At 42.4% G+C, this 18,382-nt stretch overlaps 1 protein-coding gene across 18 annotated transcripts in view; it reads left to right on the plus strand.

Annotated features, from left to right (window-relative positions):
• Nucleotides 1-18,382, plus strand: part of Magi1 (membrane associated guanylate kinase, WW and PDZ domain containing 1) — a 604,931-nt gene that overhangs the window by 559,410 nt on the left and 27,139 nt on the right. For 11 of the 18 annotated variants that reach the window (XM_027428904.2, XM_027428907.2, XM_027428917.2 and 8 more), the window contains 3 exons: nt 2,639-2,670; nt 12,839-13,055; nt 16,726-16,809. In XM_027428904.2, the coding sequence (XP_027284705.1) occupies nt 2,639-2,670; nt 12,839-13,055; nt 16,726-16,809 (333 nt within the window). The remainder of the gene's footprint in view (nt 1-2,638; nt 2,671-12,838; nt 13,056-16,725; nt 16,810-18,382) is intronic. The other 7 variants (XM_027428914.2, XM_027428915.2, XM_027428922.2 and 4 more) reach the window with 3 other exon arrangements.

Genomic DNA, 18,382 nt, shown 5'->3' on the forward strand with positions numbered 1-18,382 from the left:
TTTCATTTTAAAATTGCTATCTTACTACCTCAGTGAAATCAGTAATGATGAATGGTGTCCATGATATCAGTTTGGGCACATTCACAGAAGGCAAAACTGTGAGTCTGCCTCCCTCCTGTAACACCTGCCCTTCTCCGTGCTGTTCACACTCTATGTTATGTTTTGGAGGCAGTCTCTACATTGTTACCTGTAGAGAGAGCTCATTCCTTCAAAGCATGTGAAGTGCTTTGTTGGGTTGATTACCCCTCAGGTTTGTTAGAAGCTCTGGTGGTTTTCAGTTTTGCCGTGTATCAGAGTGCTGCCCTGAGTCTCTTTGTGGATGCACATGTGATTGTTCCTCTGTGACAGAGAATGACATACCATTGCCTTACGAATGGCAATCTTAAGAGACAGTTGGTGACTTCCCAGACTGGAGTCTTACAAAGCTAGCTGGAGACCCTATAAGGAGTTTTGTGGAGGGTCAGTGGATAAGGATCAATCAGGTTTTATAAAAACTAACTGTAATGAAACCTGGTTTATTCCAACTAAATGTGTAAGAATTAGGAGAAAAGGTGAATATAACCATGTCATAGTATATACTTTCGAAGTGTATGGAGTGACTCAGTAATATCATTTGATAAAGATTCTTTACTGACAGCCTATTGACCAAGAAAAGCACCCAATTCTATTAAATTCAAGTCATATAAAAATTGTTCAGCCCAATCTGAAATCTGTAAGTGAATCCTGCCCTCCATCTTTTTATGTGTTATCTCAGCAAAATTAATTTCCCTGATTGAAATCGGCTAATTCTAAACTTTTTTTTGTAGATGATGTCACTTAGCCAAGGAAGGTAAAAGAACCTGATGTTGGGATAAGACCAGGATAGAGGCTTTCAAAGATTTTGTGTTATTTAATTACCTTAACAATCTTAAAATGTGAGCCACGCTTTCCCCATTCATTAGTGCAGAAACTAAGTTGCAAAAGACTCAAAAGTGACCCGCCTGACTTTGCCTCACTTGAAACAGTAATACTCTTTTCTGCATTGTCATAGTTTTCCTTACATGTGTTCCTGAGGTGACTCTTCCCTTGGCATCAGAAACCTGGAGAAATTTTGTTAGTTTACTTCAGGGTTCTGCTCCCCTGAGGGGGGGATAGGTGGTGCTGGGATTGTGCCTTTGTTTTTAATGAAGTGTTACATTTGAGATCTGAGAGCTACTCTGTCACACATGGTAACCTTATTTTTGTGATGTGAGGAGCCTTGCCAGGGAGTGGCCCTTACTTCTCTGAGGACCAGTGATTCTTGCCAGGCCTCACGGGTACTGTGAACATTAGCGTTGCTCATCTGAGTGGGGTCCTTCCTTCCCACTTACACTGCTTCCTGTTACTGTCTCTGGCTTAGCAGTTTCAGATCTGACAAGTGACTTCCCAAAGACTTGAAATTCATCAGGCTACCTCAGAATCACTTCTCAGAGGCAAGCTGAAATGTCTGTGCAGAACCTTCGCATCCCAAATGTATCTTTTTTTTTTTTTTTTCATCCCAAATGTATCTTTGGCATTGGTGCAGATGGGATCTACAGCTTGTGGTCTAACTCCTGCTCAAACAAGAAAAAGAGAAAGAGGTGGCAGTTGGGGGGATGATGACTTTCAAACACCAGTATGTGCTTGTTTTCCTTTCTCACCTCCCTTCCCCACACTTGTCTGCTGACAGACAGAGTCCCCATAATCCTGCCTCTGATTGCTGCTCACTTTCCTAGAAGTGATGAGATCACTGGCTCCTTCCAGCTCCAGCCCTCCCACTAAGGACAGGTCTGAGAACAGCCCACCGGGTTCAGCCACCACCTTTGTCTCCTTTGCTGGTCTCCTTCTCCCTTACTTTTTTTTTTTTTTTTTTTCCCTTGGCTTTGTGAAATTTTCCCTGTCCCTTACAAATGGCATGCTTACCTCTCGAGAGCCCAGTCCAAGCCCCAGCCTTTTCCAGAAGCCAAGTTAGGGGGCTGCTTAGATGACTGACAGATATCCAGATGTGTGCTGATGATCCAGAGGGTATCCTAGACCAACTTGAACTTGTGCTCCTATTTTATCCTTCTCTGCTGGCAAAGAACATTCTTCTTTGTGTTGAGGCTGAGCTCATCCAAGCTAAAGAAGGCATTTCTTTGCCTGAAATACATAGGGGAATAAAAAAGGCAGGGGAGGGGGATATAAATTTAACCATGCTGTCCTTTAAAACTAAATATATACCCTTTCCTCTGTCCTGATTGGTCCATTTTCGTTGACAAGTGGATCGTAAGGAAAGGGAATACCCTGAACTTAATTGTAAGTTAAGTCTCTCTCTTAATCCAGAAGAGCATTTGAGATTCTGTCCAAGTGTTCAATTTCCCAGGCCGCTGAGGTCTGTGAATTTCTTTTCCCAGCCTCCAGGCTGCTGCAGTACAAGTCAGCATAGCTAATGCAGATAGATCTCCTGCCTCTCGCTCTCCTCCTCCCTCAGCTTTGATTCGATATGAACAGCCTGGTAACTCCGATGCTGGGGAGGACTGTGACAGAACTCTGCAGATGACTAGGTGGCCATGAAACACCTGGGGATTGTTCTTTAAGAAAAGGTAACATTTATATGCTAATGATGTCTCCTCCCTCCCTCTCCTTGTTGCATTTTTTCTAGGGCTACCAGTTCCCAAGAAGAGTCCAAAGTCGGTAAGCACTTGTCATTTACTTGGTGCTTGGGGGTGGGGGGTGGGGAGCCGGGGAGCAGGGTACCCCAGCGGAAGGAAGGTTCGCTGCCTGGGTTCACCTGACTAAATGTGTTTTAGAGTGGATGCCGGAGACAGGAGCCTGGGCTCGTTTAATTAAGTTCTGGGAATATGTTTGATATAGATGGTATTTGGGTTTGTCTTTTAACTATGTAGAGATGTTTAAACAGAATGCAAAAGCTTTAAGAATTAAAATAATACAGTTTGGCTTTCCTACACAAATGCTCGCAACTCCTTTGAATGGGCGAGTTTCTGAGCTGTTTCAACTTGATACAAATGCTATTGTTTCCTTTGGGGGAGGAAGAGAGAGAAAAGGCTCCACCTGCTTGCTCACTGGCTTCTCAACTGGTGTTCGCAGCAGCGGTTCACATGGCTACGCTCTCTCAGAGGTTCTGTAGGCACTCAATGGTAAATTATTCACAAAACCAAAAGCCTGTGGGTTTGGAGGAGAATTGCTATGCTTCTATATGTCCATGCTCAGGTGGAATAGTGTTAACTGCCCAGCTCTGAAAATAAGACATTTCCTTACCGGGGAAATATCCTTTGTTGTTTTGCTAGCTTTAGCAGCATTATGCTGCAGGTATAGGATTCTTTAGGAAAAAAAAAAAAATCAATGTTTTGCTGTCCTTTCTAATCTGGTTTCCCTGAAGATGCATTACCTACTTGGCATGCTGGCTAATAGCCTAGAGGCTATAGTGTTTTGTTTGGTCGTATGTGCTTTTACTCCCAGGGCACTAACAACAAATTAAAATGCTACTTAAAATCTCAGAATCTGTGATTTGAATGCCTGTGAAGTTGAACTATGTGGTGCAAGCTTCCCAGCACATTAATATTAGGATAAAGAAGGGGCTTCCTTGTAACTTAGAAGATTTGTGAACAAGGAAAATGTAGCTTTGTGCCATCCGGAGGAGGACCTTTAAAACTTTGCAGCTTCAGGCGCTGCAGCGGAATTCTTTCCACCTGTCTCCAAGCATGGCCGCAACAGGCAGAAGTTTATTAAGATGAGCGAGGGGAGCTGCATGCCTTCTGAAGCCCAACTGCCTAGTTCTGTAAAGAGAAAAACCTGCAGTAATCGATGTGGCTCTGATGGCACCGAGCCGTGGCAATTGGAACACTGACTCCAGGGCTGCTTCCTGTGTCAGTTTGGGTTAACGTCCAGGCAGGAAAGTGCTGGTTGGTGCCCACATTGAAACCACAGAGCTGCCAAAGTGTGTGCATGTGCGCATGTGTTTATCACCACCCCTGGGTCGTCGTCAGAAACCCATTCAGCCTCCAGACAAATCGAATGCAGCTGGAAGATGTGTCTCCGAGCTTGAGTTAGTGTGAACCTTCCATGGCCATGCTGTGTTGATGCATGGACCTGTTCTAACACCCCACAGGCTGTGGAATTTTGACAGGGAGCCTCTTTGCGCTAATAACATGATTTCAGGTAGCAGGACATTCTCTGCTGTTTGCACCTTTGCAAGAGAGGTTTTGTAATGTTTGTGTATTATCTTCCCTGAAGTATTTCAGAATTACCTGGCTGACACCTAGTATCAAGCATGTACAGAGAGTCCACGGTCATGAAATCAGTTAAGAGAATTCTCTGGCAGATGATTTTGGTAGTTGCCATGTCATTAGTGAGCAACAAGCCAATTACTTGGGTTGCATTCCTGGGAAGAAAGCTCTCTTAACTGCTTTGCCCACAGTCTGCTGGCTTCTAATTACCACAAGCTAAGAGGGTGGGTAATGTTGGACTCAAGAGCAGGCTCCCAGCTTGGGGCTTGTCCTCACCTGGGTCCTGCTCCAGGACAGGAATGGCAGCTTGCATGACATGCTGACACACTGGCAGCTACTGCACATGATTAGGGGGCTATCAGCCAACGGCTGCTGTTGGCAGGAAAGCATTACAAACATCTGTGATCAGTGGGGGCTTGTACAGGTGGATGGAAAGCTGTTTCCCTTTCCCCAGTTTGAATCGGGGTGATATCCTGCCAATGGGACAGATGATTATGGGATGTTTTCAATAGGGTTGGAGGGAATCCATAGGGACTCGGGATGTCCAGGTGTTGGTTGAGCCGCTCAGGTGATGACAGATAGTGTCAGTTCTGCAGGCTGAATAATTAACAATGCGGCAATTGTACCTGGGTTGTGATCCATGTAGATCCCACCCCAGCTCTGTAAATAGTATCTAAACCAGGTCCACACTATTGGTTGCTTGTTCTCCCCGCTACACCCCCGAGGTTCTGACATGCTTGGCTTCCTCCAATGATGGACAGGGTCCCTGTGTTGCCTGCCATACTTTTTCTTTCTTTTTTAATGTTTCCAATAATTAGGCAGTTGAGATTTTATTAGAGCAGAAGGGTTTAGCATTTTAATGTTGTTCCACCTCCTGGCTTGTCCCTATAGCTTACCCTTAATAAGAATTTAACTTACTAGATTTAGTAAATGCTAAGTTTGTGGGTTTTGTATACTCTTGCGGGATAATGGCATTATCTTAATAATGTTTGATTAATTTAATACCTGGAGTTTTACATCACAGGTTTTCTACCACACAGCAGTAAAAAATAAGACACATTTGCTGTGGGATTTTAGGTGTCCCTGGAAAACTTAAGTTGTGACCCAACTTAACCATACTGACTAGAAACTTAATTTTAACTGTTAGTTTAAATCGCACACAGAAATCTTGGGGGGGGCTTTAACCTCTAAATTGCACACCCAAATAAATTGTAAGTCAGATCCACCTGTGTTACTGCTGAGTCATTTCCCCTTCTCCATCCTTCTTTTGTTAATCTGTCCATTTTTATATGTTCACCAATTTTCTGTCCATTTGTCCATCCATACATTTATCCTCCATTTACTCAACCATTTATCCATCTTTTCATTCAGCAAATTAATAGTGAGGACTACTAAGTATGGAACTTGAAATGAGGCATTGGAAGTACAAATGTTTATGGACTGTCTTCTAGGTAATAAAATAGTGCAAGTTTCCAGAAACCAAGATAGAAAATATTCCTGACTCCTAGAAACTGGGGAGAGAAATAGATACCATATTAACAGACAGACCTGTCTAGACCCTATCCCTCTGGGGATTAAAGTCTGGTGAGTGTATACATGAGTGTACATTGAAAGTTGATGAAGGAGGACCAAGTGCGCGCATTATTATGTCTCCATCCAGCTGTCCATTCCAATTACCTAAGTTGAATAAGACATAAGTCTTACAAAGCCAAGACCAAAAGTAGAATAAAGAACTATGGCTGAACTGTGAGACCACTTGGAGCTCTCTGGCATGCTGGGGACACCCGAAGTTTTAAGAACGGTGACAAGGTGGTGTCTTCAAGACAGCAATAGAAAGTTTCACTTCCATTCTTTTACCTACAAGAGATACTGAAGGAAATTTCTGAAACTAGACATTAAAACATGTGAGGGGGACACAAGATCTCTCCTATGTGAGTATGCTTTGGGGAGACACAAGACCTCTTAGATGATGTATACATTGAGTGACCTCTCCTGAGTTGCCCTCTGTGATGTTCTCTGCCTATCCTACTGCACTCCTAGTCTTCACAATTCCAAAGCCACCACATAGATTTCATCAAAGCTTCTTCAGACCACATGGAAAAGCAGTTAGAATGGTAGATGAGGAAAGGAATAGATTGACTTCAAATTGTCAATCAAATTGTCCCACCTTAGTGAACAGTCCATTGTAGCCGCTAGAGTAAGACTTTCCATTTTGCTAAATTTCTTACCTTTTATGTGATTCAAAATTTTATTTTTACATCCACCAGTGTTCTCCTGCTCTTCTCCATTAATTCCTTTGCCATCTCTTTGAGAAGAAATTTGACTTGGAAGCCGATAAGAGATACAGGAAAGTGGCAAAAGTATAAAGCAGCCTATGCTTTGGCCTCGACCTGATGTCTGATTTTCATACTTCTAATGACCTTGGTCTCATACCTCAGCAGCACTTGGATCTGCTCCTATTGCCCATGCAAATTGCTGCAGTGGCCTTGGATCTTGGCAGATACATCAACTGTAAATAATTTGGCTTTAAAATGGATCAATTTGTCATTTTTAAGCCACATGAATTCTTTTCATCATCTAAGCTCCTAAGTGCTGTCTGTATTCATTTGCTCTTCCGAGCAAATATTTTCAGTTCACTTTCTAAGGGCCCCCATTTCTAAATCATTCTGTGAAATACTGATGAGGTAAATTTTTCCCCATTTCCACTTATAAAAACCATTTCGCCTTCCCAATTTTCCTGACCTGACAGTAAGTAGGATGAGAATCATTCATTTTAAGGAGATAGGTACAATTTCATTCTAAAAGGTTTTGTGAAACAAGTTCATGGCCAAGGACTCTTAAGGAGATTTTAAAATTAAGCCCATTTCTTCTTCCAAGTTGGCAGAAATTTGAGAATCAGAAAATGAAATTCTTAGTTCAAAAATATCAGCCTAGTGACAATAGTTAGGGTTGGTGATTTCTGTCTGGGTATGTGGCATCCTTCCCATGCATTAACTCAAGCTGGTGTGTTGTTGGGGCGAATGTATCATTTCTAAGGTGGTGGTAGGGGGAGTCCTTTGTTTCTTAGGTATCTCATTCTTCCTCCTGTCTCCCACTGGACCTCAGCAGTGCCGCTCCCTCAACACATCTCTGCCACAATGAAATCTACCTCAGGTGCACAGCAAAAACGAACCTCAAACTGACCTCTCTGCTTCCAGTCATTGCTCTACATCTGTTCCCTACCCAGGAGCCCAACCAAACTTCCTGGAAGTACATTAGCTCCTGGTTCATTACCATTTTAAGCACACAAATAGATTCTTCCTCCAGAGCTGAGAACAAAGCCTGTCCTCACGGTGTCACAAAAGGCACTTGCATAATCTGGCTTCCAAGTTCATGTCCAGCTCCCCTATCCCCCCACAGTGTCACACTAGCTATTCATTCTCCAAACTGCAAACTTTCCAAGCTCAGTTTTATTTTAGAATTTAGCACATGCTGGGTCCATTGCCAAAATACTCTACATGCCCATCCTTAAACCAGCTATCCCAGAGGACATAGCTTTAAATATATTCTGAATGTTTGATTCATTTAATATCCACCTACACACATCCATTCATACTTGAGTATCAATTCCAGGCAGTTAGGTAACATCTTTTATCTATCTGTTGTGTATCTTAGTGTCTGGCACAGTATATATTATCCATTTGTATTTGTTGATCAAGTTGAATAAATTTTGCAGGTGGTTGCTGTTAGGCAGTCCTTGTCTGGTATCCTGTTGTTAATATGCTAGATGTTTCTCTCCAACCATGTGCTACACACACAGGCTTCACTTAACAGGGTTAAAGGTACAGCTGCTTCTTTGAGCTACTGTCTCACTTAGGAAAATGAGTTGAAGGTAGCATGCACCCAGAACCCTAGCACTACAGAGGCAGGGGCAGGAGCTTGAATTGCCTGGGCTACATAGTAAAACTTAACACACACACACACACACACACACACACACACACACACACACACACACTTACATGAACAAAACTATAAAGAAAAACAGATGAATGTCATTCATAATCAATACAGATCTAATTCTGTGCTGTCTTGCTTGAGAGGTGACTTTTCTTTCATGTACAAAGCCTTCTGGTAGATAGTCAAGAAAAGTCATACAGACTGACTCTGAAGGGCCAGGAAGATAGCTCAGTTGGTAAAATTGCTACACAAGCATCAGGAACTCAAGTTCCTTCCATAGATTCTACATTAAAATAAAAAGTATATTGTGATGCATACATATAATCCCAGTACTGGGGAGGTACAAATTGGCAAATGTGTTGTTTGATGGTCAGCCAACCTAACCTAATCAGGGACCTCCAGATTAAAGAAACACTTTGTCTCAAAAAGCTGAAGTGCTTGGCACCTAAGGGACAACACCCAAGGTTACTCTCTGGCTTCCACATACATACACATGCACCTGTATGTGTGCAGACTAGTACATATAACTGATTACATGAGCACACACATGCATACCCCAAATGACTTCAACTCGAGAGCTCTGTAAATACTGCCTTTCCCTTGACCATTTTGGGCTCTAATAAAGGATGTCACAGAAAATGAAAAACATATTTTGAAATGTTTGTACATATACACACAGAGCACAACTCCAAAAACTCTAAGATTTTCATTATAGAATGCATCTTTAGGTTGGGGGAGATGGTCAGTTTTTAAAAATCAACATAGACCAGGGAAGAATCTTAGCAAGGTGAAAATCCAGAAAGCTTCCAGATTACTGGGCCATAACCCTTTAGTGTGTTGTCAAATTAAGCTAATGAGTGATGGTTCTGTGGTTTAGTGTTTGGAGCACATTCTCCAAATTTTTGGATATCCCTTTGCTAATCTCCCTTAGTTAGTATTCTGACTGAGAGGTGACATTAGATGACATTAGAGGGACTCAGAAGCACAGTGTGAAAGAGATGATGCTGTTTTTCTCCTTCATCCAAAACTGTGCCTACCATCCTGTTTTACATCAGACTCAGATGATCCTTTATGACTAGGGGAGAAAAGCTGTTATGAATTGAAAAGTGGCTAAAGTGTTTTCAGTAGACTTCATCTGCATACTCTCTTTGTGGCCAAGCAACTCTCTAGCTAAATCTGAGCCTGGGTGCTCTGTTTCTGGGATAAATATCCTCTAGGGCCTTAGAAACCCATTTGAGCAACATACATGATTGTGTGTGCACGACTTTTCTCATTGAGGTGAGAAAATTCTTCACATAAGCAGCTTAATAGAAGAAAGTTTGTTTTAGCTCATGAGCTTAGGGGATTTCAGTTAATCAGGGTGAGGAGGCATGGCTGCAGGATTGGCTTAATCTCTGTCAGTGGGAACATGAAGTGGCTGATCACATTATGATGACTGACAAGAAGAAGAAAGGTCAGACTAGAACCAGAAGGGTATTATCATCTTCAAGGACCATACCAGGAGACCCACTTCTGGTAGCTGGGCCACATGTCCCAAAGGCTCCACAACCTCTCAACACTACAACCAGCAGCTGGGGACCACATGCTCAAACCCTTGGCTCTGTGGGGACCACTCACTGAGCATAAAAACTAATGGGCATGTTATACAATGGAAATGCCCAACACTATCACCAGACTTTCACTGGAACAGGGAGGAAAAGTGATCTAGTGTAAGAGGTTAAAGTTTGGTTTTCAGGGATAGGGGCCCAGGAAGTCGGTAGGACACACACTGCAAAGTACCCCCTGAAACAGCTACATACATGTGGATACTCTTCCAGGTATATTGTAGCATGAAGGCCTAGGGGCTGGGGTTATTAAGTGACCCCAACTGGAGACTGAAATTTTCAGGTTATTTCAGCTGTGAAACAAACTCTGTGTTGCTAGGCTCATCCTACAATCGGGCATCTGCCACTGTTTTAAGGAACAAAAATGGGGTAAGCATTTGAAGAGGTGTGTGTGAGATTCCAGGCAAACTCAGCTCCTGTGTTGAATGATTTGGTTTTGTATTTAGAATATCTCTTAACAACACAAAAGCCATAGTCCATATTAATTCTGGGTACTAGAGTTCACTTCAAGATGGAAGTAACCTTTAATTTTCCTTACTTGTAAGATGTTACCTGTTATTTTTAAAAGAAAAATAAAGGTAAGCACTGTTGAAAAGCACAAAAGTTAGAGGAAGAAACCTACCCATGGTATCCTTATTTTTCTAAATATTGTGCTATATGTTCACACCAACAATGGGCTGATGCTATGCATGTTTTGTGATGGAGAGCTTATAAGAGCTACACTGATGAGATACGCACATTCAAAAGAGAACTGCTGCTGTTCTAACCCTCAACATCTTCAGCATGCCACCCAAGGAAGGATCAGGATAGGTATTGCCTTTCAGGACACAATATGAGGCCATGAGAGCTGATGTCAGTGTAGGGAAGGACCTTAAAAGGTGCAGAGTGCCTATTTCAAGTCTCGGAAATGCTAGTGTATCGAGCACAGAGCTAAGTATTTTATCATCTGAAGAAAGAAAGGGTAAAGTGGTGTTGTGTTTGTCCTGTGCTTTCCTTGGTATCTTTGTCGTGTGCATCATCCCTTTGCATGAGAGTGAGCTAAGTCTCTCAAAGTTCTAATATCCTTAGAATACGGGCCTTACATTTTCCTCTTCTGACACCAGCTGATAAGGAACAAGATAGAACACAGGGTAAGTTATTAACTGGTAATTTATTAAGAAGGGATACTCACTCTGAGTAGTCCTGTCCCAGATGCCTCCAAGACCTGGCCTGAACCCCAAGAGAGGAGGAGTGTCTCTTCTCCTCGCTCTTTATCCTACCTCTCTACTTACACACCTGTTTGGGTGTGGTCGGCAGTACAGGTTTCCAGGGCCTCTCCCTACAATGGATCTTTTCCAAAACTTGTAGTCCGGTCTCTACCAGTCAGGTCAAGATCTCAACTCAATCTAGGAGCTGACGAGACTGCCGTCAGTAAGATGCTTGCCATGCAAATATAAAAACCGAAGTTATATTCTAAGAACCCATATACAATGCCAGATGTAGCAGTAGATGCTTGTAATTCCAGAAAGGTGAGATGGGAGGTAGAGACAAGGCTGTCAGGGGCTCAATGGCTACCTAGCCTAGCCTACTTGGTGAACTCAAGGCCAATGAGAGACCCTGTCTTAGACAAAAGGTAGAAGGTTGTCCTCTGAATTGTGTGTGTGTGTGTGTGTGTGTGTGTGTGTGTGTGTGTATTTATATGCACAGGCATGCACACACATGCCGCTACACATGATTTATACACGTGCAAAGGGAACAAAGCAAATCTGTTCCTTCTGAACTTACTTCATCTACTTATTTCAATAAAAGGACTAAACAGGGGAAAGGACCATGGTCATGTCCAACAGGGAGGGAAAGATGGAGGACACCTAGGGGAGAGCAAGGAGGATTGATGCTAGCCTCCAGAGGACCAGAACATTCACCAGGATTTTACAAACCTCTCTAAAAACAGCTCTGCAGTGTGTATCATGGATGATGGGGATACGCCGCCCCCCCCCCCCCCCCGTCCCCTAGCTCCTGATACCTAGGCACAGAAGTTAAGTAACATGGTGTCTTTTGAAGATGAAGCGGAGCTCCAGCATTGTATTTGCAGGGGTGAAGCTGTTACCAGGGTTTTGCTTGTGCTCTCTGTCAATTCAGAGAACATTTCATAAAATGCAGGTCTGTGCTGAGCTGGTTTCAGTGATCAGGAACTTGACTCTGCCTTTGAAGTCAGTGAAGTTCCCCTTTGAAAAGTACTTAAACTTTGGACAAGTTACCAGTCTGGGAAGGCTGGCCCTTGCAGGGCAACACATCTACATACTTCATACTTTTTTTTAGATCACGGTAGTCTCAGTGATTCAAGAGGTAGAAAGCACTGCCTTTAGAATTGATTAACTAAAAACTGTAGAAGCTCTTGGTTCTCTGCATAGGAGTACCGGGGCACTTGGGCTCCAGGTGTGCCTTTCTAATGCTCTGACCCAGTTCCTGCTGGAAACGGACTGGTGGAAACCTGTAGAACAGAGCAGGCATTTTATTACTAAGAGATACAGCATATGGAGTCCCAAGTAGCATTTTTAGCCCTGATTGTATGGCTTGCGGATATTAGAGACATATATCCAAAACACTTATGGCATTTTGAGTAACATATTTTTTGTCAAGAACTGAGGGTGTCAGGATAGAGTGTCTTACAATAAATAAGCCCAATGTCTCTTCCTGAGAGCTTATAATGAAAATCAGATTTGTTTCCCAACACAGCCCAGAGAATAGCATGGCTGTGGTTATGTCTCTGTCTAGTCCGCCCCTCTGTCTTCCTGCCAATCACTTGAGGATTTACCTGCATTCAGTGCTTACTGGAGAAGCCAGAGTGTCATTTTAAGAGATATTTCTGTGTGTGTGTACAGAAGTGCTAAGGCAAGGCAGGCAGGGGAGAAGTGCCCACTGGAGAAACCACAGTTTTAAGTATGTGTGTGTGTGTGTGTGTGTGTGTGTGTGTGTGTGTGTGTGTGTGTGTACGTACAGAAGTGCTAAGAAGGCAAGGCAGGCTGGGGAGAGGTGCCCACTGGAGAAGCCACAGTCACCTTCCTTTTGGCCCTCTTACTTGCTTTCTTGCAGCAGCCACTGGAGAGGAAAGACAGCCAGAACAGCTCGCAGCACAGTGTCTCCAGCCACCGGAGCCTGCACACGGCATCCCCAAGTCACAGCACACAGGTGCTCCCTGAGTACCCACCTGCAGACGCCACTGCTCCAGATCAGACCGACAGCTCTGGGCAGAAAAAACCAGATCCTTTTAAAATCTGGGCCCAGTCCAGGAGCATGTATGAAAACCGACGTGAGTAACTCCCGGGTTCCTCTTTTCCCAGGCCCTTTCCTGTGCTGTGACCTCCTCTTCATAAAAGAGGTGTAGGGTATCCAGTGGAGAAAGGTAGAGGATAGGATGCCACAGCCTCTTAGAGCATGTAGAATCCCCTGGTTGCCTGCATAGACTAGGTGATGTCTCCAGCTTGAGGAAGTCTGGGTAAAAATGAATGTTTTTCCTTCAGTTTCAAAGAAGTGGTTGGTAACAGCCGCTGTCTTTTAATTCTTTCCTGGACTGAGAAGGTGGCAGGCTCTGTTGGCACTCCTGCCTGGTGAAGCTGCTCCCACACACAACAGAGCTTAATTGTGATTGTGGGTTCGTGAGAAGAGGTCAGGTACTTTCTTTGAGGCCTTGTGGTTCTTGAAAATACTGGTAATGTTTTATTTTACCCTATTTAGTCTTTGCAAACATTTCCCTCAAAAAGGTGAAAAACAAATACCCAGAGAATAGTTGTAGCTTAATCATCTATGCAGTGGTTAGGTGTGTTCTTTGTTTTACCATGATTGACTTGGGAAGATCTACTTCAGAACTTCCCAGATCTTCAAAACCTAAAATCTCCTCCTTGTTTCCCTTCTCTCTTTTTTAATTACATGATTACTGGGGACATTCACCATCAGCAGTCTTTGTTATTTTACCAATGCAAGTCCCTTTTTATGCCCCAGGCTTAGCAGATGCTCTTGGCTCTTTTAGCTTTGCTGTCACTGACATTTTCTCCCTGAGCTGGCTGGTTAGTTAGTATGCCCTGGAATGGGGCAGAATGTGTTAGGAGGGAGGATATTATTTGACCTGGGAGAAGCTGAGAGAGAAAACAGCATTGTTTTGCCTGCCCACCCATAGAATGGGGCTTTATCCCTAGCCACTCTGATGTCACCGCTGTGGAGAGTTGAGGCTCAGAAACTATGAGAGGTAAAGGGCTCTTCCTCCTCTCACCAACCTCCCTGACTTGGCTGTGCTGCATAACTGTCTGGCTGAAGGGTGTTTGGGGCGACTCAGATAAAGGAAGAGAGAAAGGCCAGAAGCCCTGAAAAGGAAAGCTGACTAAACCCTTAGGTAAAACTCAACAGTCAGGGGCCACATGAAAGTCTCACCTCTTGCTGATTATCAGCGGTGATGAGAGGTCCCTTGAAGTCTCATCACCATCAGAGTAAAACATTGGGCCATTTGATAGGCTGTTGGACTGGCTGAGGCTCACCATGCTGACAAGCCAGCTAATTTGAAAATGGACCCCCATCCTTACCCCGGAAAGACACCATTGAAAGTACTCTGGAAGCCAGGCTGAAGGAAATTTCCTACAAATGCAGCAAATGCTTTGCTAAATGCAAAGTTAAGCATCCTGTATCAAAAAATGCCTGGAATGGCAAACGCTTCCAGTTTCGGATTTTGAAGTATTTGCTTATCCATAATGAGACAGTCTGAGGATGGGCCCTGAGTCTGAATTTCAAATCGGTTTATTTTTTGTGTGTCCCTTACACACAAAGCCAGAAAGTCATTTTAGGCTGTATTTGCAGTGATTTTATCTGTAAATATAAGTTTTATGGTACGGAGTTTTCTTCTTTGTAGTGTTACATCAGTACTCACAGAGCTTTGAGTTTTGTAGCATGTGAGGTTTTCAGATCACGGACAGCCAAGTGATGTAAACCTGGGCATCATACCAGGAATCCCCTCTAATTGTAGTGATTTCTCTTTAAAACACCACTGAAGGAATGCCTTACAGTTGAGAATGTTCCATATTCCCTTCACATTTCTCTAACTATGTGGCTTCTTCAATAAATGACCCAACTTCAGGGGATGTTGAGTGATTGCTTTATTGACCATACTCCTGCTTTCTTCAGTACAGCACACATTATGATCGAGTTTTCCATGTTCCAATCATTTTGTGATCACATAAATCATTCCCTGAAGTGCTTACTGGCAGGACCTCCTGGATTGACAGGACATTTTGAGCACATGCGCAATGGTAGGCTTATCCAACCTAAAGCAACAGTATTTCTTGGGATTTGGATATTTAAGTTCAACTTTTAAGAAAGTTTTCACCAGGGAAGAAATTGGAATGTCCAGTATGGACATGGCCAATGGCTGTAGGCACTGACGTTGCTCAAGTGCAGTCAGACTGAAATATTTGGAATAGTTTCTGTTTTGTCCCTTTGCTTTCTTTAGCATCTGAGCAATTGAATAAAGCCCCACGAGTGAGAATCAATGCCTCTTTGGTGATTGGAGGCTCTGTAATTGAGTGATAGTAGCAGCCTAATGGCTGTTAAGATCTGCATAGATTTTTTTTTTCTTCTCTGCTAAATGAGAGTAATGATGACTCTCCCCCAGCCCCACCTCCAGTAATTATTATGTCTCTAGCACAGATTTTCTTCTTCCCAAGGTACCCGCTGATGAACCTATAGCAATCTTGTCTTTGAATTATCATTTTGTATAATCTCAAATTCATCTCTCCCATTGCCCTAAGTTATTTTGTATGTTGTTTTTTAAGAACCTTCTTTTTAAAAAAGGAGGAGTCTCAATGGATAGAATTTCCTCCCCATCCCTTGATAATAAAATAAGCAAATACTGAAGGAAAATTGAAGTAAGTCACAGTACATGAATTATACCTATTATTCCCTTTATGTTGAAAATACCTTTCCTTCTTATTGAACTCTGTTGTTAAGGGCAATGTAAAAATGAACACACAGCTGACCACTTTTCCTTATGTGTTCTAGGTGTTTCACAAAATACCATCCTCTCAAATTGGCTCTCTGCCAAAACAGCAGTGTCAAAATGATTTAATCTGAATTACAGAAGTGTTAATGAATCCCTTTGAAGGATTTCAATGTTAATTAAAGACTTGAAGTCCTTTAAATAAGCCACCTTGCCTGTTTTGTATATTCTCCAGATAACATGCCAGTAGGATCCATGTCTTTAAAAATGACATGATTGGTCTTATTAGCAGATGTTCACACAGTCACCTAGTGCGCAGCAGCTTTTATTGTAAAGGAAACTCCAAAGCTTATACAAAATTTTTGCCTGCTTGTGGTATAGCTTGCTCAGAAAGCAGTCAAAGCTGTCGCCTTAACCAGCATTATAAACCTGTCCTTTAGGGAGTCATGCTTACAAGTCTGACACCGGGATTTGGGGATAATTATAACAATTTCTATCTATGTGTTCTTTCAGATTCAACAGATTCTGTGCCTAGAAATCACCAGGGCAAACTTGAGTCTAAAAATGGATTCTCTCAGGAGCCGATACTCCCCTAAACAAGTGCTGTTGTGTAGTGCTAACACACACACTTGTACATGTTCTCAAAAGGCGATGAGAGTTTAGGTAGCCTTCTATAGTTCATGACATGACTGAAACAAGTCCATTCAAGAATGTGGCTAGACCTTCATTAAACATCAGGAGCTGACCATGGTATTAGAAGTCACAGGAAACTCTCAGTTTTCAATTAGCTTTTGACAAGTAAAGCACCATTAAAAAAAAAAAAAAAAAAAAAAAAAAAAAGTGAAAAACAGAACTAAACCACAGTCCTTTAAAATCCATAGCCGTCATGACCTGTATTGTGAAGCTGAATTGCACATCCCTTATCAATCACGACTAAATTAAAATGAACCAAGAAAGAGCATATATTAAGCTTTACACAATTGTGAAATTGATATTCCAGCTATGTCACCTTCGCCTGCGTCAGGATTGAGCAAGGGTGAAAGAGACAGAGAAATCAATGCCACGAATTTTGGAGAATGTCAGAGTAAGGATCTGCCGCAAACTTTTGTTTCTCCATTATCATTTATCCTGTTTGATGTTCCCATCTGTCTGGGGAGAAGTCCACAGAAGTGAGGGAAGATAAAAGTGCATGAAGGAGTGTTTTTAGGCTTGTTTTGGCTGAGCATAAACCAAATGCAAGATGAGATTAGGAAGTGATGTGTTTGCTTTCCCAGTCTGTAGATACATTGTGTGTCTGTAACGGTGGAGACACCAGGGCCTGGTGACCCCACTCTCTCGTGAAATACCAAGGAAAGTCATTCTGCTACTTTGTTAAGTGACCACTACCAATACCAGAAGCAGATTAACTGCAGTGATCGCCCCCTCCGTGAGGATTTAAGATGCAGACAGCTGGATTAGAGCTAAAACTTCTGCAAGACTGGCCTCACTAAAGCGACAGCAATAATAAGAAATGTGGCAGTAATATCAGAAAAAATGGCCCCACCTTGCTGCCCTCTAAAATACTATTCTTCTGAAAGTAGACAGCGAAACATTTGAGGGAACTATCTCTAAAATCTCAGTACTTCTTATATAAGAAGTAGTAGCACAGGAGATAAAAGTTTAACTATCATAGGGTGTTTCAATACCAATTCATCAGCCAAGGTTATATTTATTTGGGCAAATAGTACTTGGTGAAAGGGTAAAATTGTTAATATGCTAAAAGTCAAGTAGCAGAAGGCTTTCCTTGTCCCATGTCTGTGCTGGCATTTATGTCTGTGTTTCCTGGCTCATTGTTAGTTTATTTATATCCCAGTCATCATGGGGCACCTTTCTTTTCAACAGAAAACTCTTTAAATGAACTTACAACTTTCCAATTGATTCTTCAAACGAAGAAAAACTTTTTTCCTGTGGGTGATTGACCTAAATCTTTTGGGTCTCCTCCATATACCATGTTAGTTGAGACCTCATTGCCACATAAGGCAGAATGTGCTATATTTTGTTGTCCCTGTAGGATGGACAAATGATACAGTGTTATAGTGATGCAGAGGAAATGTGCTCAGTAGACAACAGATTGACTCTGCCAGCATTCATGTGTATTAGCTGAAAATCACCAGTGGTCTGTGGTGCTCACTGGTTAAACAACAACAACAACAACAAAACAGAACCACTGACTTAGTTTGTTATTTCAATTGAGGCACTTAACAGTATGCATCATGCTACAGAGCTACTCAAACAGGAATGTGTGTGTGTGTGTGTGTGTGTGTGTGTGTGTGTGTGTGTGTGTGTGTGTGTGTGTGTGTTCTCAAGGAAACATTTGTCTCCAAATGTTTCTGTAGGAGTCCTATGATGTAGATGAGTTCATCTTATAAGTTAGCCTCAGCAGTTTTAATATAAAGCATTGTATACAAACATCCAGGTAAAGCCCTAGCCTTAAAGTAGCTCCAGCAAAATATTTTGTGAGTCCTGTGCCTTGTGCTTACCTATTCGTTTGTTTCCCTTGGATTATTCATTTACTATGCATCTTAGACTATAGGCAAATCACTCAAAAGAAAAATAATTCCCACTGTGAAATCTAAACAACCATTTTCACCTCTCCTGTTCTGTCACACAAAACTGGA

The sequence above is a fragment of the Cricetulus griseus genome, chromosome 8 (genome assembly GCF_003668045.3).
Source record: "Cricetulus griseus strain 17A/GY chromosome 8, alternate assembly CriGri-PICRH-1.0, whole genome shotgun sequence".
Lineage (NCBI taxonomy): Eukaryota > Metazoa > Chordata > Mammalia > Rodentia > Cricetidae > Cricetulus > Cricetulus griseus.